The sequence below is a fragment of the Heterodontus francisci genome, chromosome 27, assembly GCF_036365525.1.
Source record: "Heterodontus francisci isolate sHetFra1 chromosome 27, sHetFra1.hap1, whole genome shotgun sequence".
In the NCBI taxonomy this organism is placed as follows: domain Eukaryota; kingdom Metazoa; phylum Chordata; class Chondrichthyes; order Heterodontiformes; family Heterodontidae; genus Heterodontus; species Heterodontus francisci.
In genome coordinates this window covers 70,289,259-70,313,062 of record NC_090397.1, presented here as the reverse complement: position 1 = coordinate 70,313,062, position 23,804 = coordinate 70,289,259, and the positions used below count along the sequence as shown (strand labels likewise).

At 41.7% G+C, this 23,804-nt stretch overlaps 1 protein-coding gene across 6 annotated transcripts in view; it reads left to right on the top strand.

The window, feature by feature from the left end:
- Window positions 1-22,986, top strand: part of LOC137384900 (protein FAM107B-like) — a 146,283-nt gene extending 123,297 nt beyond the window's left edge. For all 6 annotated transcript variants that reach the window (XM_068059574.1, XM_068059580.1, XM_068059577.1 and 3 more), the window contains exons 2-4: window positions 961-1,144; window positions 8,952-9,102; window positions 18,806-22,986. In XM_068059574.1, the coding sequence (XP_067915675.1) occupies window positions 961-1,144; window positions 8,952-9,102; window positions 18,806-18,922 (452 nt within the window). In that variant the 3' untranslated portion in view covers window positions 18,923-22,986. The remainder of the gene's footprint in view (window positions 1-960; window positions 1,145-8,951; window positions 9,103-18,805) is intronic.
- Window positions 22,987-23,804: the final 818 nt, after the last annotated feature.

Below are 23,804 nucleotides of genomic sequence, written 5' to 3'. Positions count from 1 at the left end.
ACTGGCAACCAATTTGCACACAGCAAGCTCCCACAAAACAGCAATGCGATAATGACCAGATAATCTGTTTTAGTGATGTTGATTGAGGTGTAAATACTGGCCAGGACACTGGGGAGACCTCCCTGCTCCTCTTCAAAATGGTGCCCTGGGATTTTATTTTTTTACATCCAATCAAGAGAGGAGACAGGGCCTCAACTTGACATCTCATCCGAGAAGAAGGCACCTCCAAAGTGCAGTGCCCCCTCCGTGCTGCACAGGAGTGTCGGCCTAGACTATGTGCTCAAGTCCCTGGAGTGGGACTCTGGTGAGAGTGCTGCCAACTGAACCTTGTCATGGCAACTTCATGCTCAATCCAATTCCAATCCCATATTCAGGTTGCAGTCTTTTGGCCAGATTTTCAGAGGAATCGTTGGCTCAATGGGAGACTATTCTATTTTGTATAAGTGAGATGGAGAGACATTGACAGCCCATTGGAGTTCTCACCAGCCAGGGCAACAAAAGTGTGGTAATGGGGTGGGGTGGGGGGGGGGGGGGGGAGGGTGTGATGTTGCAAACAACTATTTAATTATTTATCCACATTTTTTTAAACCTGGGTTAGGTCTGCCCCTGAATCTCCTTGTTGTTAGGAAGCACAACAGTTTAAGCCAAGCAGGACATCTCCCCATCACTGCACCCCAACCCAACTTGGAGTGACTGATGAGAGTTGGGACATTTTAAACTACCAAGCTTTCCATTCTTACATCAGACAAAGAAAATCGCTTGAAACCTTTTTGTGATTTGGTTTCCTGTAGTGGCATACTTGTTCAAATAAACTGGTTAACAATTGTGTTAAAATAGTGTACAAAGGAATTTTTATTTACATTCAGCAACTAGAGGAAAGAAAATTCCTGTGCACTGAGCTTTTCAAATATAGTAAAATTGATGCTGAATTATTCACATTTGATTCATTTGTTTTTACAGAGAGTGAAAAGCCAGCATTGGAACACACAGTGCAGGATTTTGGAAGGACCACTATGGCTGAACCAGACTATATAGACGACGAAGACAGTGCAGAACTCATTAAACCTAAAAAACTGATCAATCCTGTGAAATCATCAAAAAATCACCAGGACCTTCACAGAGAGCTGATAATAAACCAGAAAAGGTAAATAAAATCACTGTCTGAACTATCCCATAACTGAAATTCCCTCCCTAAAACTCTCCGCCTCTCCCTTATCCTTTACCACACTGCTTCAAACCTAATCGCTTTGAGTAAACGTTTGGTCACCTGTCCTAATATTTCTTTATATGGCTTTATAAATTCTGTTTGATAATGCTCCTGTGAAGCACCTTGGGGCATTTTACTATTAAAGGTGCTATGTAAAGGCAAGTTATGGTCTCCATTTTTCCCATTGGTAATTGTTGGTGGATGGAAAATGAATGTACTTATAGATACAAGCCACTTCTGCAATGTGAAAGGATCTTTTCCTGGTTTGGGGGAGGTTTCAGGAACAGTACAAGCCAACATGCTCTGAAACCTGATTTGGATGATATTTAAAAGCACCAGGGAATCCTGCCTGATGGATCAATGCCCAGAGTGGAACTGACTCGGACAGACTAGGCTGCCGCCAGGTTTGATTCCTGGACTGTGCTGAGCCAGTCTTGGCCAAAATGAAACTCTGGAACTGGGAGGTGGGGGGGGGTGGAAATGGCACTGCTGGTGTCTTCCAGTTTTCTTGCTGTGGAAACACTTGAAATTTTCCATTTTTTAATACTGCAAAAAATGTTTTTTTAAAAAAACCCCAGCTCCAGTTAAATTATTTAACTGCTCAGGGTATCGGAATATATGTTCCGCTATTCTCTAATCTTATCCAAAGAAGAGTAAATAGCAGGGAAATTCTGTACTGCATGAGCTATTAGACTATCTTGTTTCAGTGCTACTATAATCAATGTGAGTACCTTTTGGAAGAGTAGGTATGGTGACTGCTTGTGATTCAGCTGGTGCGTACGTCATCATGTGGTAAACCCAGATGGTTCTGTCTGTGCCAGGAATAGCTTGTCTTGTTCCAGCTGCATGTGCCAACTTGTTCCAGTGTCTTCTCCTGTCTCTCTCATTTCCAGAGGGAACAGCAAGCAGGGAATTACCAGCAACTTAAGAGCCGCCTGTCTCTTCCTGTGCTTCCAGCTGCTTAACACTGCTAGAGTCTGGGTCCTCCCATGGGTCATTGCTCTGTTCAACAGCAATGCACTTCCCATGAGATGACCAAGTCTCCCTTTAATGGTTCTCTGAAGTCTGTCTGCAAGTACATCGAAGCCAACTGTTACCAGATATCCTCTACTGGTTTCAATCACCCAAGGGGATTGGAGACAGATTTTCCAGTGTATTTTTCCTGTTTTGGGCTTTTCTTTGGTTTTGTTTGCTTCTCCCAGGAGATTTCATAGCCACAGGTGTGTCGCAAGTATAGTCATGATGGTCAGATCATCATTTTCTCCCTGGTCCAGTGAGATTCAAAAGAACAAAGGACTGAAATGAGGTCTGAGTAAAACTGGAGCCAATGGGAATCAGGGGGAAAACTCTCCGCTGGTTGGAGTCATACCTAGCTCAAAAGGAAGATGTTGTGGTTGTTGGAGGTCAATGATCTCAGCCCCAGGATATCACTGCAGGAGTTCCTCAGGGTAGTGTCCTAGGTCCAACCATCTTCAGCTGCTTCATCTCCATCATGTTTAGATGTTTGCTATTGATTCAGTCGCATTCATAACTCCTCAGATATTGAAGCAGTCTGTGCCCACATGCAGCAAGACCTGGACATTCAAGCCTGGGCTGATAGTGTCAAGCAACATTCATGCCACACAATTGCATGGCAATGATCATCTCCAACAAAAGAGAGAGTCTAGCCAGTTCCCATTGACATTGAACATCGTTATCCACATGTCCCCCTCCCTGCTATCAATTGTACAGGGTGTCTGATCAAGATAGTTTTGTTTCGTTAACTTTTCTTTGGGGGCTGCAGGTCACATGCCTGCCCTGCATTTTCCCCTTCCCGCAGAGGGGCTGACTTGCACTCATCCGGAGGACAGCACACCCCATCTCACTGTGCATATCGACCTTTGATACTCTGCTGGATCCTAAATGATTGGGTAGAGGGGTAGGGTTGCTGCTGATCCGGGGTCTCTGGATTGTGGGAGGTTGGAGACTCGGGATCTGGGGAAAGGTCTGAGGCCTCGCGGGGAAGACTTATGGGGGTGGGAGGGGTATTGGTGCCCGATCATGGGGGTTCCTCAGGCAGGTATGCTGGATCCAGGTGTAAAGATACTCATCTCCTGGATACTGTAGACCTCACCTGGATGTAGCTGCGAGGTTTCCTGAGAAAAATCGGGGAAATCTGGCTGCACATATTTAAAGTGGAAAACTGAATAACAATGAGGCTCACAACCTCATTATCATATTTAAAGTGCCAATGCGCTCCTTTAAAACAGTTTGGTTGCTCACCCACCTTCCTGCCTCAGTTATAGCTGAAGGCGGGTTTGGATTTTCAAGGCTTCAGACACCCATCCAACCCAAACTCAGTTTTTTAGGTTAAAATTTCACCCATAGTATTTATAGGCATAAAGGAACTGGTTACATTTCACCAGCATGGAAAGAGGTTTAATATAAAGGTGGTTCTAATTTTCAAATGAATACGGGCAGATTTTCACCTTTCACGACCGGGCAAAAAGGATCGGCTGGGAAAAGTCCAGAAAGGAACCTCTGTCAAGGAGGATCACATCCTGGTACTGATCCCACCCAATTTCCTCCCATTCATCCTAATAGAAGGAAAAATCAGAGGGATATAACAAGGGGCATGTGATCCTGTCTGTTGGATTTTGCTCCCTGTGCCCAGCCTGGGCAGCAGAGATAAAGATCTACTCCATTATTTTCATCCTTGTAATGTGTTGCATCTTAGAATTTTTAAACTTTTTTATTGAAAGGACTTGGGATTGACTTACGTTGTGTTTTTATAAAATGAAGTGAATTCACACAGGATTTCTTTTTAAAGCTGTGACGACATGGGCGGCGCAGTGGTTAGCACCGCAGCCTCACAGCTCCAGCGACCCGGGTTCTGTTCTGGGTACTGCCTGTGCGGAGTTTGCAAGTTCTCCCTGTGACCGCGTGGGTTTTCTCTGGGTGCTCCGGTTTCCTCCCACAGCCAAAAGACTTGCAGGTTGATAGGTGTATATAAACAATGGTCAATTTACCTACCTAGTGTAGGTAGGTGGTAGGAGAATGGTGGGGACGTGGTAGGGAATATGGGATTAATGTAGGATTAGTATAAATGGGTGGTTGGTCGGCACAGACTCGGTGGGCCGAAGGGCCTGTTTCAGTGCTGTATCTCTATGACGTGTATCAAATCCATAAAATGTCACAGTTCACAGTTGAATGTATTCAATGAGGACCAAATGTCTCCTGCTAGCCCTATTATACAGAATGACCCTCCCTCCCCCTACAAACACCATCCCCCACCCTGCCCCCCAATTCACTTTTGGGAATAGAAGCAGATGCTTTCTGCATATTTCCACCCCAGGGGATGAGAGTTGGTGATTTGATTGGCAGGCTCGTTGGTGAATCACTCAGTGGGCAAGGAAGTCCGAGACTCAAGACTCTCACTGGAAACCCAGAGAGCAGGACAAAGGGGCATGTGGGCTGTTAGCTTGATGTTTTAAACCAGAGACTGTAAGCTGCAAGTCTGGGGGCCCACAGCTGGAAACTAAAATGCACAAGGTCAGTTTTTATGATTAGAAGTTGGTTAAATCAGAAGGTAAAACAAGCAAATCAGCCCATAAAAGGGACAGAACATGGGGCTTATTGCTGAGGACAGAAGTGAGATTGAGGAAATTTGACTTTTTCTGTACGTTCTCTTGCTGTCTGTAAATAAAACAGATTTAATAGTTCATATTTGGCATCACGTCGTTAAGTTCTCATTCTGCCTCTGGACAGACTGGAGATACGAACATGCAAATGTGAGTGTAAGCTTCAAAATCTGGTTCAAGTCACCAGGAGTTCTCACTGATGCATCCTTGGGCTACACTATTGTATCATTAGATATTGGACAGTACAGGAAGACTGCAGTACATTAGATCCCTTACAGGAGGGTCAAGCACCACTCTACCCAAAGGAAGATCTAAGGCAGACCTGAATCTTGTAAGCAGATGATAGCAAATTTCCTGGAGTCTTCTCTCACTCCATCGCTTTAACTACACACGAGGGGGTTCTGCAATGTAACAGCAGCTGAGGGATGAAATCTTGAGGAAATTGACCCTAGTGTCTCTGCAACTGAGTCAGATATCCTGCAGCTATATAGCTGAAAAGAGATTTAAGATGCTTTGCTATTGGCCTTATTTTAGTTGAGATTCTGAAGGAGCAGTGCCCATAAGTGGCATTTGGCGTTTATGTTGCTCCCCTATCTCAACAGTTCACATCGGTTGCCTGAATGCAGGATAATTCTGGCTGCTCAAACACTGGGACTTGGCTCTTGGAAACCAATCTTATCATAGAATTCGGCCACACAGGGACCATTCAGCCCATCATGCTTGTGCTGATAATTCGGAAATTTGAATTAAAACAGTGACTGTGTAAAAGTAGCTCCAGTTTCTGAGTTCCTGCCACCTGGCTAATTGAACTGAATTTAATAGTGTGAACATCAGGAGCCAGCTCACGGACACTAGACTGCAGAATCTGAATTAAAGTAACACTGATACAAAGCAACTCCTGTGTTGGTATCTTTCCATCTAAGAAAGATGATGGACACACAGCAAACAATCCATTTTGGTGGGGTGCCTTCTCTTTGTGCACCTTTGCTGATGGCTGTGAAGGCCAATCCCGGAGAGGCAGGTTCTGCCACAAGTGCCACATGTGAAGCTGCCACGTGACACTGAGTTGTTGTTTTTGACGTTGGCGCCTGTTGCCAAGCTGCTGTAGCAACTGGTCTTCGTGGTATTGCACACCAGTCCACAGGAGGTGTCGCCATTTCCCTCTTTCACCAGCTAGTGACTCCCAGGTTTGATAATTGACATTTAGGGCCTTCATGTCATGCTTGCAAGCTTCCTTGAAGCAGAGCTTTGGGCGCCACACTGGTCCTCTGACCCCGGCTACCTCACCATACAGAAGGTCCTTTGGTATGCGACAGTCTTCCATCCCGTGGCCGTGTCCGATCTGCCAAAGTCGCCTCTGTTTGATTTAGTGCCAACACACTAGGCAGCTCTGCCTTTGAGAGGACTGTGACATTTGTGATTTTGACCGGTCGGGAGATGCCCAACATGCACCACAGACAGCGAAGATGGAAATGATTGAGCTTTTCCTGGCAGCTGTAAGTCGCTGATGATTCAGGGCCATGCAGGAAGGCCTTATAAACAATCAGCTTGGTGTTAGATCATGTGCATTTTGCAAGGCGGCCAAAGGTGGTAACTGCTTTCTCTGCATATATCAAGCTTTGCATCAAGGGACAGATTGTCTGTCACCGTGGACCCATGGTAGCAGAATTTTCTAACCACTTTCAGTGGGGTGTTATTTAGTGTGATCAGGGCAGAGATGCAACACCTTGTCCCATGAACCATGGTTTTCTTGACACTTAGTCAAGGACAAGAAGTTACAGGAACGGGCGAGACAGTCCATGAGTCTTTGTAGCTGAGTTTCCTTGTGAGCGACTAGCACAGCATCATCAGTGTAGAGGAGTTCTCTGATCAGGACGTGATGTGTTTTTATGCTTTGATTTCAGCCTTGATAGATTGTGGAGCTTGCTGTCTGACCTAGTGTGCAAGTAGAATCCTTCCTTATATGCAGATAAGGCAAAGGTCAGGAGCATGGAGATAATGCCAAAAAAATTGGGGGCTAGGACACAACCCTGTTTCACTCCATTCTTCACTCAAACGGTCAGAAGTGGAGCCATCAAACTGTACAGTGCAGTGCATGTTGTCCTAGATGGAGCGGATGAGAATGAGGAGCTTCAGTGAACAGCCAATTTTTCCCAAAAACCTGTAGAGCCCTGCTCTGCTGATGGTGTCGAATGCCTTAGTGAGATCTATGAAAGTAAGGTAAAGGGTTATACTCTATTCCCTACACTTCTCTTGTAGCTGGCGTATGGAGATCACATCCACAGTAGATCTGTCAGCACAGAAACTGCACTTTGTTTCCGGGTACACTCAGTCTGCAAGTAAATGGAGGCTTTTAAGTATGACCCAAGCAAAGGCCTTCCCCGTGACACTAAGGAGTGAGATGCCCCTGTAGTTGTTGCAGTCTCCTCTGTTGCCTTTGTTTTTGTATCTTCTGTGGAACAGAGCCTACTTTCCAGCAGAGAAAGAGAAGGTTATAAAAGGTGTGGCAATAGTTGGGACTTTCCATGCTTGAGCAGTTCGGCTGGGATTCCGTCCTTGCCCGGTGCCCTTCTGTTCGCTCGGTAGTCCATGGCCTTCTCGAGCTCTAGTGATGAGGGTTCTGCATCTAACTCATTCATGACAGGAAGTTGCATGAAAATGTCAAGCGCCGACTGGGAGATATCCGACTCACGAGTATAGCTGACAGTGGTGTTCAGCCCAGCGAGACATTTGTTTACTTCTGACGGTGAGTACTTCACATGCCAACTTCAGGGGAACAGCTTTGGTGGTGGCAGGGCCAAGCGCCCTCTTGATTGCTTTGTATGCAGTTCATCGATTTTTTTGTCACAAGCAGTTTGGATTTCTTGACATAAGTTGATTCAGTGTTTGCGCAGTATCTCCCTCTCCTTTGCACCATAGGTTATTGCTCCACAGATTAATTATTTGTGGTTTTGAGAGAGACAGGGACATCACTAGTGAGATGCAATGAATTCACGGAATCCAGGACAGATATATGGAAAGTGTCCTTACTGAACAATAATGGGTACAAGGCAATGTAGCACTATATAATTTGAGACAAATAGATTGAGTCTTATAATTAAAATTGTGCTGACGGGTACAGCAAATCATGTGATTTTTTGATTAGTATGTACCTTTTAAAATTTAGATAAGCTATAGTAAAATAATACCCTTGCTAAGTGTATTATAAATGTTTCTACCGCCTTATATAAAAAAAAATTTGAGCAAATCAGTTGTATTTCACATTGATAATTCTGATCCCATTGGGCTGCAGTTACTGTGAGCAGGAACTTGTGATTAAAAATTAAACACTTTTGTCTCGGTTTCTTAATTGATTTCTTTAGCAAACACAGGGTGAATTTTGGTTTTGTTGACTGTTCCTGTAAGGTACAGGAATGCACATGCTGGTTGGAGAGTTTAAGTTCTGATTTAGGTCAGGTAATAGGTTAATGTGTTTCTAGTTTAAATGGCCAAGCTTTTCATTTCAAGGTATCTGAACCACAGAAATTCAAGGCTAGTTCCATAGGCATTGTCTATATTTGAAGGCTGTGAAATGATAGGTAATCTTTGTAATTAAAGTGTTTGTTTATTCACATTGCTTGTTCCAACACTTCATAGTCACAAAATCTTGAAACAGATCAGTGACATTAAGCTACATTCAAATAGAGGGTGAGAGATAGGGCTACAGCATAGAACCATAATACTCTGACATGCACTTCCTTCAATTGCGGTTCAAAGTTGGGAACACAGGATTGCTGAATTTACCCTACTCATGCGTCACCTTTTTGCAGGTTTCTTTATTTCTGAATCTCTGAAATCATGTATTTGCAGCAGATTATTTCAGAAAATAAATCTCCCCAAAACCACAATGATGATCCATTTAAATTGATGATTATTACATTTCTAATTAAATGGAGTGCAATTAGGTTATGAAGTCTAGTCTATCCCAGAGAGGTAATATTTTGCCTAGGCTAGCACATCAAAGCTTAAATTCACTTCAGCCCACTAGCCAACATGTAGCATCAAGTAAAGTGTGGCCCAAACTGCAGGCCACACAGCACATCTCTTGTGCCATGTCTGTAACTTATGGAATATTTTATTTCCAGGGGCATTGCTCCTCAAAACAAACCAGAGCTTCAACGAGTGATGGAGCAGAGAAAGAGAGACCAAGTCGTTAAACAGAGAAAAGAGGAAGAAGCTCAGAAGAAATCAGACTTGGAGCAAGAGTTAATGAAACGTCAACAGAGGCTAGACCAGGTGGGATAATCAGCAAAATAGTAATTAAAATAATGATATGAAGCCCACATTACTTGATAAAAATATATGTTCTATGTAATGGAAAACATTCGTATTACGATGTCCCACTTCAAGCTTAATTACTTAATTATTGCTGTATCAGTGCCAAAGTGTACAAACCCAACCCATGATGGCTCATTTTATATCTCTCTCTCTCTTTAATATATAATACGAGTTTCTAACACGGTTCTGTAGTACGAGACAGAATTTCGGTGCTCAATGTATGTTGAGAATAGGGAGACAGAATTAATGACTTTCTTTTGACTTTTTTTTTTAGTTCAAATCCAAGCCTGTATATGCCAGGCAAAGTGGAAAGTATTACCCAATTATTTGCTTTCCTTGTTGCTACCAGAGACGTCGTTTGTCTTTTTATGGCGACAAAATGACGTCAATTGCAGGAATAATCCGTTGCCTGCCAAGAATGCCTCCTAAATAGCTCTGTTTCTTCAATTAAAAACAAAAGCAGATTTTTTTCAAAACATGCATTATTGCAGGATCGTACATTTGGCGTCAAAACCTTAATTCAAAATGAGCAAACCTTAAAGAGCCCAAATCACCGGTGAGCAGAATTTTGGTATTGGTGCCAGTGAAAATCTATCACGTTTGTATAAAAATACTTATTTTGGGTGGGGGGGAAAAGGAGAACGCTGTTTTGTCAAATTAATGCAGTCTTTTTTGAGTCAGTTTAAAAGAAAACTGGAAATGCTGTAAATATGGGATAAAAACAGCAAAAGCTGGTGCTAAAGATCAGGTCAGTCAGCAGCTGAAAGAGAAAGATAGGCTAATGATTCTTTTGAGCTCCTTCGTGCAAACTGGGAATGAAAAACTCCACCTGAACCATTAACCTATCACTTCAGTCAGATATTGACTCATCACAGTATTAAGCTTTTACATTTTTCTGTTCTATGAAATTATGATCTCTCTATTGAGAAGTGGAAATCCTATCAAGAATGTTGTCGAATACCCATAACCCTGAGAGATCTCTGCACTCCTAATGCTGGCCTCTTAAGCATCCCCAATTTTAACTGCTCCACCATTGGCATTCGTGCCTTCAGCTGCTGAGAACCTAAGCTCTGGGATTTCCTTCCCTAACCCTCTCCGTGCCTCTACCTCTTGTTCCTCCTTTAAGACACTCCTTAAAACCAACCTCTTTGACCAAACTTTGTCATTTGCCCTAATATCTCTGTGGCTCAGTCCCAAAATTTTGGTTGATAACACTCCTGTGAAACAACCTGGAAAGTCTTACTACATTAAAGATACTATATAAAGGCAAGTTGCTGTTGAAACGTTTTCAGAAGAAGCACTAAATTTGCAGAGTTCTGATAAAAGTTCGAATTGAAAGCTGTTGGCGGGGTGTGTTAAACACCAGAAAGCTTCGTGTGGAAGGATAATGTTGGAGCCTATCTTTACTCCATTTCACATTTATTGTACAGAGTAAAAGGATTACAAACATGTAGCTCCTCATTCAAAACCCTCCACTGGTCTCCGAGTGTCTGCTTATAAGTGCTCAAGTAAGACCCCAATTAACAACCTCCACCTGCATATAAACAATTGCTACACGATGAGCAGATTCCCTTCTTTCTTTTATAGTACAACTTGGATTAATATGCTCAAACAACATTTCAAAATAAATTCCATATTGGGTACAAAGTATTACATTGTGAGACACTCCTCCTTGAGCACCGCTAACAATTTCTTTGTACAAGCATTCCTCTTGTGAAACAGTCAGATAACTGACGACTTGCATCTACCCATTTGAGTTTGGAGATTTCCTTTCTCTCCAGCATGTGTTTCAATCCAGCGAGGTCAATACGTAGTCTTTTCTCACTCTCACTTTTTGTAGACAGTACATTGTCCCACAGAGAACAATTATCCACATAACCTTCAATGGGTATCCTATCTTCAATATGTCCCTTGTTCAGAATTTCACCCAAAATATTTGACAAATAGAACTCCATATCCACTGCCTCCACAAGACCCAGTGTTTCATCAGCTAATGTGCTTTTAACAACCCGTTTTATTTTCTTAACCTCCCAAGCTAAAAGGACAACATTTCCCATTTTCACCCACCAGAAATATTATGAAACCAGCTGCACTCGAATACCCATCAGCAAGATTAGCATGTGAAACATCACTAAAAATTATTTAGCTTCATGTCCTTTAGGTCACCTAATTTGGGAACTTTAGGACACATTTCTCCAGATTTAGTTTATTTTAATGTTTTATTTGCCCCTTAATACATTTTCAACTTTCGGATATTTCATCATCGTTCTTAACTCCAGAACCTCAAAATGAGCATCAGGCCTCGTCTGAGAGCACAACCAGTTTAACTGACGAACCAGGCTTCGCAGTTGTGCAATCTCTGCTTTAAATAGATCATTATCTTTCTGTGATTACCTAACGCGATTAACTGGGTTGGGAGTAACACTCTGTAAATAGGATTGTTGATTCAAACTTATTCCAGACTTAGTCTGCTTAATAATTAAACCGATATATTTATAGGCCCACAAGCCTGACTCCCAATCTTAAATTCTGCCCTAATCTTATTAATAAGATATTTCTCAAAATCCGCAGTACCACCCCATAAGAAATAATCAACATGCATCATGAAGATGCCTGAAAGTGTTCTTTTATGATACCAATAAAACATCGCAGGATCTGCTTTTATTTGAACACCAATTTTCAACAAAACCGATTTCACCAAGAAATACCACTGGAAGCATCATTAAGGCCTTAGATGAATTTGTTCAGTTTCTATAGTTTTCCTTCTGTATCTTCTGCCTCTTTAGGTGGTTTCAGGAACACTTCCCTCTGAAAAGTATCACCCTGCAGAAATGCAGCTTTTATGTCACTGTATCTACACTCCCATGAATATGTGGCCAAAAGAGCCAAAACTATTTTCAAGATTACTTTTCCAGCTGTGGGAGAGTCCACTCTAACATCGGTATCCCCCAGTCACTCTTCAAAACCCCTCACAACTCGCCTTGCTGTAGCCTTAAGTTCCATCGGGAAGGAATTTTTCAGTACAAATCCGTCTATGTGACAAGGCTGGCTGTCTCCTATCTGATACCTCAGAATAAACTCCAAACTCAACTCTCCAATTCCTTATGTTTTGCTTCTCTTATTAGTTTATCCTCAAGTTCATTGGCAGCCACTGAAACTTCACGGTCACTTCTGCTCCTAGTTCTACTCCAAGACTGCCCTCTAGCCTTCATTTCATTGTGGAATCTGCTAAAACTACGACCTCTATTAGCACTTTGATGTCTTTCGGAACTACTGCTAGAAGATTTCCCTTGCACGTACTCTTTCTCCAGTACGTGATCGCTTCCTTATGTGTGAGAGTCACTTCCAGACCTGCTATTGGAACTTGCACTGCGCTTTCTTACCCTCCACTCTTTCAACCCATTCTGTCAGTCCATGGACCTTGTTTCTTGGCTATCATCTTGAATATTTAAAAGTGCCTGTAGATTTTCCTGCACGTCCCACAATTGTTGCATACCTCCATCTATTAGACTCCTTGAATATATGTCATCCTAGTACCTACTCGTGGCAATTGTCCTTTAGATGCGATAACTTTCCAGAGCATCATGATCCCTCACATTACTATCAAATCTTCATCCACCATATTCTATTCCTCAGGACCTTCATCACAAAACACACGAGTATTTGAGGTACAAGGTGCCTCATTCCCCTCTATATGCTGCTCAGATTCTGAGATTTTGTAATCAACCCTGATTAATCATGATGAATGAACCTTGACAGTTTGATTTCCATGCTTGATAACTACTGTTTTACCGTTCTAACTGATTACCTTACCAGGGCCCTTCCATTCCCTATGACCCTTCTCTTTTATACTACACCAAATCTCCTGAACTAAATCCCGCCTCACATGGCCTTATACAATGCCTCAGAGCTCTGCGAATCTTCTCAGACCTCAGCCTTGATGAAAGCCAATCTCCCTGCATGTAAAATATTCAAATTCAAATGTGTAGAAAAAAATTGAACTATCTTTCCTGAACACCTTGTATCCAGGAATATTTAACACCCAGTCCTGCCCTTCATTGAGCCAGGTCTCTGTTATAGCCACAACATATTTCCACATGGCAAGCTGCACCTGTACCTCACCAGTCTTCTTAACCACACTCCGTGCATTCACATACATACACAGTAACCCTGATTCAGACTATTACTTTCTCCTTTGCTCTGAACCCAACTTATAACGTACTATTCCCTACTCCTGTGCTATCTATCTCCCTGTCTAGAGCAGGAGGACTGTTGCACAGTACAGAAGGCAATTTGGGATTCTGCCCATAGACCAATTGATAGGGACTACATCCTCCAACAATCTGAAGCGAATTCTCCGCATGAACTGCCCATGACAGGGTATTTGCCAACTTGCAGTTTGGCTGGTCAGCTAAGATTTTATGCAGCATTTCATCAACCACTGCGTGACTCCTTTCATAGAGCTCATTGCTGAAAGGACCTTCAGCTGCAGTATTCATAACCATAATGTTCATGTTTTCACACATGTCTCTGAACTCGTCATTGGCAAATTCCCCTCCATTATCAGTCAGCAACTTAGCTGGTGCCCCAAGTCCAGTCCCTATCCATTTCTCCATAATTTTGTCTATAATCACCCTTTTGTCCTTACTATTTATTATTGTAGAAAGACTATATCTGGTTGCTAGGTCTATAAAATGTATAACGAAAATATTCTTGTCTTTGTCCCATACCTTTAAATCCATGGCAACTACCTCATTAAAGTTACATGCCAGTGAAAGGCTGACAATAGGACATGATGGCATCCTACGATGCTTTTTACAGATTTCACACTTTTCACTAATCTCTTCCATTATCCTTGTATACTCTTCAACCACATCTGCATCCTTTAGCAGGCTTTTTAATCTGACCAGGGTGATCAAATTGTCTGTGTAATTTTAAGACAATTTGCCTTTTAGCTCTGATTCTCAACACCTGATGCCATCAATACTTCTCTAACACCCTGACTAGAAACATCAGGTTTTGTTAAGGGGATACAGTAATGCCCCTGACTGGGTAAACTGCAAATTCACTGACTTCCCAAAAACAATTGCCTTATCATGCTCCATATCATTGAAGGCTTTTACTCAACAATAAAGGTATCTCACTGGAGATGACATCAGTGAGTTAACCCCAGCTATTTTACATAGAATTACTACTCTCTTCAGTGACTTCAATTTGTTGTCATCCCCAAACCTAAAGCTGGTATTACTTTTATACTCCTTAACCTTGTGTCGATCCTCACTCCTGAGTGAATCCAATTAACACTAAACAGAGATTTGCAAGTGCTGTTGGGGAGGGTTTAAACTACATTGTCAGGGGTATGGGAATGTGAGAGGGAGCTCAGATTGGAGGGAAGTAAAACTGGTAACTTGTCTGGGGTGTGGGAACCAGGAGCAAGTATTAGAGAGGAATACCAAGGAGCACAGAATACTGGGGGAGATCGCTAGCACAGGAGTAGGGAATAGTGTGTTATTAGGTGGGGTCAGAGTAAGGGAGAAAGTAATAAAGTCTGAATCAGGGTTAATGTGTATGTATGTGAATACACGTAGTGTGGATTAATAAGACTCGTGAGGTACAGATGCAGATTGCCATGTGGAAATATGTTGTGGCTGTAACAGACCTGGCTCAATGAAGGGCAGGATTGGGTGTTAAATATTCCTGGATACAAGGTGTTCAGGAAAGATAGGAAAGGGAAAAGGGAAGGGGTGGCACTATTGATGAAGGAGAGCATTGCAGTGTTGGAGAAAAAGGATGTCACAGGGGTCGAGGACAGAATCAATTTGGCTAGAGCCAAGGAACAAAAAAGGTGCAGTTACATTGCTCGGTGTTGTCTATAGACCACCAACTAGTGGGAAGGACATGATGGAACACATTTGCAAGGAAATTACAGAGAGGTGCAAACATTATAGGGTAGTTATAATGGGGGACTTTATCCAAACATAGACTGGGATAATTGTGTAAAGGGCAGTGAGGGGCAAGGGTTCCAGGAGTGCATTCAGGAAAATTTTCTACAGCAGTATGTTGCTAGTCCAATGAGAAAGGAGGCTCTGCTAGACCTGGCTTTTGAGAATGAGGTGGGTCTAGTGGATCAAGTATCAGTAGGAGAGCATTTAGGGGACAGTGATCATTGTATCATAAGGTTTAGGCTGACTATGGAAAAGGACAAAGAGCAATCCAGGGTAAGAATAATTAACTGGGGGAAAGCCAACTTCAATGGGGTAAGAATGGAGCAAGGGCAAATAAATTGGAGTCAAAAGCTGGCAAGAAAACCGGTAGATTTCCTTCAAAGAAGAGATAGTTCGGGCACAGTCGAGATATGTTCCCTCAAAGGGGAAAAGTAGGGCAAACAAATCCAGAGGCCCCTGGATGACAAAAGAGGTAGAGGTTAAGATAAAGAAAAATAAGTTTGCTTATGACAGATGCCAGATAGAAAATACTATTGAGAACCAGGTGGAATATAGAAGGTCCAGAGGGGAAGTGAAAAAGCAAATAAGAGAAGCAAAGAGAGAGCATGAAAAGAGACTGGTAACTAGCATTAAAGGAAATCCCAAAGTTTTCTTTAGGCATATAAATAGTAAAACGGTGGTAAAAGGAGAACTGGGGCTAATTAGGGACCAGAAAGGGGATTTACACATGGAGGCAGAGGGCATAGCTGAGGTATTAAATGAATACTTTGCATCTGTCTTTACCAAGGAAGAAGATGTAATCCAATCAATGTTGAAAAAGGAGGTATGTCAGACACTAGAGGGGTTTAAAATTGATAAGGGGGAAATATTAGATAGGCTGTCTGTACTGAAAGTGGATAAAGCACCAGGGCCGAATGAGATGCATCCAAGGATACTGAGGGAAGTGAGGATGGAAATCGCAGAGGCACTGGCCATAATTTTTCAGTCTTCTTTAGATTCAGGGGTGGTGCCAGAGGACTGGAGAATTGCAAACATTACACCCTTGTTCAAAAAAGGGTGTAAAGATAAGCCCAGCAACTGCAAGCCAGTCAGTTTAACTTTGGTGGTGGGAAAACTTCTAGAAAAAATAATTTGGGACAAAATCAATAGTCACATGGACAAATGCAAGTTAATTAAGGAAAGCCAGCATGGATTTCTTAAAAGGAAAATCATGTTTAACTAACTTGCTGGAGTTTTTTTTGAAGAGGTCAAGGAGAGAGTTCATGAGGGCAACATGGATACAAAATTAGCTGAGTGACAGGAAACAGAGAGTAGTGGTTTATGGAAGTTTTTCATGCTGGAGCAAGGTTTGTAGTGGAGTTCCCCAGGGATCAGTGTTGGGACCCTTGCTTTTCCTGATATATATTAATGACCTAGACCTTGGTGTACAGGGCACAATTTCAAAGTTTGCAGATGATATGAAACTTGGAAACATTGTGAACTGAGAGGAGGATCGTGTAGAACTTCAAAAGGACATAGACAAGTTGGTGGAATGGGCGGACAAGTGGCAGATGAAGTTCAATGCAGAGAAATGTGAAGTGATTCATTTTGGTAGGAAGAACATGGAGAGACAATATAGAATAAAGGGTACAATTCTAAAGGGGGTTCAAGAGCAGAGGGACCAGGTGTATACGTGCATAAGTCATTGTAGGTCGCAGGACAGGTTGAAAGAGCAGTTAATAAAGCATACAGTATCCTGGGCTTTATTAATAGGGGCACAGAGTACAAGAGCAAGGAAGTTATGTTGAACTTGTACAAGACATTAGTTCGGCCTCAGCTGGCGTATGGCGACCAGTTCTGGGCAACGCGCTTGAGGAAAGACACAAAGGCATTGGAGCGAGTACAGAAAAGATTCACAAGAATCAAGTTTCTCATCCCTGGAACCAGTTATGAAGATAGATTGGAGAAGTTAGAACTGTTTTCCTTGGAGGACAGGAGGCTGAGAGGTGATTTGACTGACGTATTCAAAATCATGAGGGGTCTGAACAGAGTAGATAGAGAGAAACGGTTTCCACCCGTGAAAGGATCGAGAACAAGAGGACACCGATTTAAAGTATTTGGAAGAGAAGCAAAAAAGTGACATAAGGAAAACCTTTTTCACACAGCGAGTGGTTACGGTCTGGAATGCACTGCCTGAGAATATAATGGATGCAGATTCAATTGAAACATTGAAAAGAATTAGACAGTTATATGAAAAAGGAAGAATATGCAGGGTTATGGGGAAAAGGCAGGGGAATGGAACTGAGGAAGTTGCTCTATCTGAGAGCCGGTGCAGACACGATGGGTCTAGTAGCCTCCATCTACGCCGTAATGATTCCATGAATCTGTAAGTCAGTTCCACTTGCAAGCACTATCTAATATAGCACAGTTGAATGAATCCGCGACTAACACATACATCACAGGACTAAAACTCTGACTAGTACAATCCATTCAGATTCATCAATATCTTCCTCTTCTGCCTCAGAATTTTCTGTGTCGTGTGTTATTTCGAGGACTCTGCCCCTTCACTTTGCGCCGTTCCTTGCATAATGATACTTTGAGTCACATCTGAAGCACCTATTAACTGTTCCTTGGGCATTCCTGGAATTTATTCGCCTATGATTGCTGTTCCAATTCTGTCGTCCTCTGTCATAGTCAGACCTGCTAAAGGTGCTTTCAATCTCATTCCTCCTGTCTTTAACTATTCCATTGCATTTATGCGTGCTTCCAGTATCTGGAGCATTTTGAAATCTAGTAAACATGGAGTCCTCCATTCTTTGTGTCACCGCAGAATGCCCTGCAGGAAATAACAGTTCCCCAAGGAAGTTCTGTAAGGCCGCAAACATTTGATCCAACAGGGATCTTTTGTCCAAGAGCCAAACCCTAGTTAGAATCAGGAACCTGTCCATATCTGACACCCTAGCACAGTCTAGCAAAGTAAAAGCTAGCACTGAACCAGGGATCTCCAAATTGAATTTCCTCAATCTTCTATACAGTCTGTTAAAGTCCATGATATATTCCTCCATTAAATAACCATCTGTTTTCTGAAATCTGTCAAAGTCTGACTATGCCTCATATGCATTCAATAAGTCATCTTTCTTGTAAATTTCATCCAAGAATTCGAACAGAAGATCCAACCCTTCGTCCGTATCCAACTGACAATCATCCAGTTCACAAAACACTTTTACTCTCATTTTACTTTTGGTAGGAAGTGACAATGCCAAGGCCATACCTTGTTTCCTCTTTGGGAGAGATGTAATCCATGTCCACATATCATTCTTCCGCTGGTCATATGGTCCAGACTTAGAGAACACTTAGGGTAATCATACTCTAACAATTTACACTTGCTTTCTGCCATATTTTCCACAATAGCCAGTGAGATTTTCTTTTTCTATATGAAAAAGAAATATGTAGTTTCCAACCTTCACCTTTAGGCAACCATCCTCTGCTGCCATGTTAAACTCCAGAAAGCTTGTTATAGAACGATAACACTGGAGTCTATTTTTACTCAGTTTCACATGTATTGTGCAGAGTAAAAGAATTACAAACATGTAGCTCCTCACTCAAAACCTCCACTCATAAGTGCTGAAGCATGACCCCAATTAGCACCCTTCACCTGCATATAATCAAACAGTTGCTACACGATTAACAGGGTGTGCATTGGAGGTGCATTAGTGACTGATTTAATGTGATTTCAGATTGAACAGGAAAAGCTGAATGCTGAAGAGAAACGGGAAAATGCACCTGAATTTGTCAAGATGAAAGATAACCTGAGGAGAACCAAACACGAGAGTGGGGATGTACAGGTTTCTTAGAGAAGGACGATGCGTGCGGAACTCTGGAGTTTGTAGAGTGATTTCGGTTTCACCAGCCATAAGAAATGGGCACTGTGATTACGGCATAGCAACAAACTCCAGCAGCACAAGTGCTTTTCAGCAAGCGGTTCCCTTCGTCGCAGTGTATTGTCCACCCTGGACACCTAAAGGGGCTCATTTTTGTGCAGGACAGCTTTGAGTGATGACTGACTGCGGTGGGTGGGGGCTCTCACTGGGCTGATTTGATTTGAGTGGGATTCTAGAGCATTGACAGACTGTTCTTCTTCATTCTGGGAATATGACCTGATCTAGAAAAATGTCACTAGAAGTAGAGGGTGGACGGTTGATACCGAGTTCACTGCAGATGTGCTCCTTGACCCACTGCTCAGCATTTAGAATCAGCCCAATCTAGTACAGGCACTAGCTGACTGAGATTATTGAAGATGAAGGCAGTGAAATTGGACTTTGTCAATAACAAAAAAGGGACAATAATGAATCAGCAGGCCATCTGAGAGACCCCCATCTAAAGCCATTGGAAAAGGAAATCTGTCAGGATGCAAAAGGTGCTGCTGATTCGCTTTTGCTAGATATGTGCTGTGGCCAAAGTCAAATTCTCTCCCTCCGCACCCGCCCCCCCCACCCCCCCACCCCACCCCCCACTTTTTATTTGCGCACTGCAGCACATGCAGTTGTTATCTTTGGAGATATAAGCTTCGAAATTGCCATCAGCACTAATATGAGATGACGTTTACCATGTTCCTATGACATTCCTTTGTCCACTATTGTAGCAGAAGTGCTAACCCATTTAAAATAATTGAATTATTGACTCCATTCAAATAGTGGGCAGGAGAATATCATGTGAATGCATGAAGCTCTCGTCTGTTAAAATCAGCGCAAGCAATTTCTAAGCTATAGTTACACAACGATGGGGGCAGTTTTCCAGACACATTGGCAGGTAATATCACTCTCTACTGGCACTGACACTGCCTAGGATTTTCCCTCTGTTAAGGTTCCCAGAACCTGTGCATCCTTTTGAAATTGCAGCTCGGTGATAATTTTAGTGCGATTTCTTTCTTCATTGAATATCCTTGTAAAGTTTATTGGATCAATGCCTGTGCTTTCCAATTTTTCATTAGATTTTGAATTGTTTTTATATAAGTTTGCAACGTGTTCTAACAAATTCTATGAAATCTGCAATGATTGAATACTGTTAACTGATTTTGTATTTGGTCAGGCTGGTGTGCAGGAGCAGTCAAGTCTTTTATAATGCTGATTCCATCTTGTTTACCGGCATGACTCTGCAGCATAACTGTTTATTACAGTGCAGTTTGAAAATGCACTGATGCTCTGACAGTGAACATTAAAAGAATGATGTCATTTTGTGAATTCTATTTTGATGTAATTCAATAATAGTTGATATTTTTTATTTTATGGCAAGACTTTAGTGATAGAAAACTGTGCAAGGGTGTTTAATAAGCCAGCAAAAATAATGGCCTGGGTGGAATTGGTAAATGTCCATTTTTAAATCAGAGTCAGTCAATATGGAATATCACATTGTAATCCAAATGCCATTGTCATTTTCTTGATTAGTTTTGTGTGATGATATATTAGTATATCTCAGAATTTATCAATGTATTAATGTCTTGCATAGAGCATGCATCATACTTTAAAGTGTTTGTAAGAGAAAAGATGTCATATTTTTCTGATTGGCTCAAGCATCCCAGCGTCTGATGAAGAAACATTTTAAACACTTTATTTCATTTCTCAAACCTTTCTTCTTCACATCCCGCCTCCCTGGGGAAAAAATGGCAACCCAAGATTTTCCACATTGTGAAACTTGTTGTGAACACTGGTGCAGGAGATGTATTAACTCGTGCCTGAAGTAAAATCTAATCAGCTGCAGCAAAACCTATTCTTCCTTTTAAGGATAGAAAAACAAACAGCTATTTTGTTTGACCAGATTAGTTCTCCAATCTTGGTAATGTTGTCCACACTGTATCACTGAAACATGCCAAACCAGTGTTAAAGCACTAAACCAGCACATTTTGCAAAGTTTGATTTCATGTGAACTGATAAAATACAATATTAAAATTAGTTAGTGTTGCAACAAAATTCTCTTAATTATCAAAGTACTTTAGACTTTGGATGGACTTCAAGTACAAAGCAGATACCAGGAGCTGTCCTTTGTGTAAAACATTCGATAATGGGAGAAGTCATGTTTTTGATATATCATGAAACCTATTCAAATAATTATGTAAGGACGGAGTGATGGCACAGAGCTCAAGAAATCTTTCTAAACCTAGTAAATATTTTTGTGCAATAATTTAATTTAAAATTAAGCACCATTTTTGAACCTTCTCCAACTCCTAGTTGTTCCTTCTCTTACTCTCTTCCCCCTCTCTCCGTGACCCTGTCTCTGTTCCTTTTGATGTCAAGATGGTTCCTCTGAAATGTTCTTTTAGCTCCCAGTTCTGAATACATCCTGCTATGAGCTCGTTCTGTCCCTGAATCTTCACCAGATTGAAATTGGGCAGTTTACACCATTTCCTAGACTGAATGATCATTTCTTAGGACATAAAAACTGCAGAAGTTGTTGCATTAGTCATCTTGCTCCTATAATCACCACACTTTAAAAAGATTTTGATGACATCTAACCACAACTTTTTATTTATCTTCGCTCTGATGTGGGCTGGGCACTGAGGTGGTGTTCTAAGTATTATTGTACATTTCTTGGTATTATTTTCCATTGTCTCTACCAGCAATTTTTTGCAACTGTGAAAAGCAAAATATAGTGTGAAACACGGGTAAAACTATTGTTCGTAGTCCCTGTCATGCACTATATAACTCTACAAGCCGAGTATCTCTTAGATGTGTGCAATCAAGCACTGCACAAAGAGCACCAATTACAGAGCACGTCGTGTCTCCTGATCAGCATAGAAAGATGGGTGGTTTTCATTTTCCAAAGGTAGGGAATTCAATAAAGTTTCATGCTTTGAAACATAATAAGTTCCCTTTTAATTTCAAGCTGCAATGTGTAATAATTGCAGTGCTACTGGTGTCTTACTTATTTAACTTTTGAAAGAGATGTCAGAATTTACTCCTACCTGCTGCACTCATGAATCATGGGTCTTTAGTTCACATGGAACTATTCAATAATATTATCCTATTGCAATGAATAGCAAACTACTGGGCAATGTTTTGTAGTACTACAATGTACTAAACCAGTAATAAAATGCTGAAAACATTCAGCAGGTCAGGCAGCATCTGTGACAAGAGTGAAACACAGTTAACATTTCAGATCGATGACCTTTCATCAGAACTCATCCACAGTGTATTGCTTTTTTTTTATCATACCAGTGTTCATCATGTAATCCATCACCACACAACAGTCATTTTCAGAAAGTCTTTTGAAATGAACCTTTTGGAAACCAGAATTAAAAGGCCTGGGGTGCTATGCCTGAGACTATGTGAAAAGGCTAGGCAATGTTGCATGTACAATGTGCCTTAATTTCAATTTTAATAGCTTTGGTTTAATAAAACAGAATGAACCCATAATAAACACAAGATGACTTTGAGTCGGGGTGCAGCCAAATCAATTACCTGTGGTTCAAAGACACTTTGGAATTTAACCCATCAATGATATTCCAAGGTAACTTGATTTAAACCAGAATGCCTTGTTCAAAACTTAACAGTTGGAAAGTGCAGGATAATGATTATGAGCTATAAGTGACGTCGTTGTCAGTACACACAACGGCCAGGTGACAGAACCCTATCCCCTTTGATGAGGGATCGTGTGTGATCTGATCAATATTGGAAAAATGTCTCCTGTCCTCATCCAATGCTTTCTGAGTTCCCTTGTGATTATTTTCCTAAAGCTATCACTGTGATTATTCATCCTGAAACTGTACAAATTTAGGGTTTTGATAAGTTTACTTTAACGTTGTTGCATAGCTGTGTATTTGTTGCTTCTTCACTGATGGTTTTAAGTATTACATGCAAGTCAAGAAGTGAAAGCGGGGAACTCCTTTGAAATAAAAAAAAATTGCTTCTTTTGCATAGAACAATTAGTGTTTGTGTATCTATTTCAAACCACGTTGATTTCAGCAGTGATGGAAACCATTGTAGTTACAACCTGTAACTGGAGAATCTACTTGTAATGCGATTTGAATAGCTGGCCCAGTGCCTTAGTGGGTTAGGAACATAGGAGCAGGAGTAAGCCATTTAGCCCATCGAGCCTGCTCCGCAATTCAATATGATCATGGCTGATCATCCACTTTTTCCCCACACTATCCTCATATCTCCTTGTATTTAGAAATCTCTCAATCTCTGCTTTAAACATACTCAATGACTGAGCTTCCACAGCCCTCTGGGGTAGAGAATTCCAAAGATTCACAACCCTCTGAGTAAAGAAATTTCTCCTCATCTTGGTCCTAAGGTTGGGTCCTTATTTTGAGTTAAAGTACCTAGTCTGTTACTGATCATGCAGCTTGAGAAGAATCAATAGTGAACGGCTGATCGCAACTGTGGTGACAATAGGTGGTGCACTCAACTGGTCACAGTGACCCTGGGCTAGGAAGAGGGAAAATAAGGCAGTGTTCCCACTCCTACTCAATGGCTTGTGTTCTAAGTAGGGTTGCCAGCTCTAGTTAGAGGTATTCCTGGAGCTTTGATCACATGACACCTGATCATATGGCATTCCATCACATTACATCTACAAGGGCGGCACAGTGACGCAGTGGTTAGCACCGCAGCCTCACAGCTCCAGGGACCCGGGTTCGATTCCGGGTACTGCCTGTGTCTGCGTGGGTTTTCTCCGGGTGCTCCGGTTTCCTCCCACAAGCCAAAAGACTTGCAGGTTGATAGGTAAATTGGCCATTAAAGA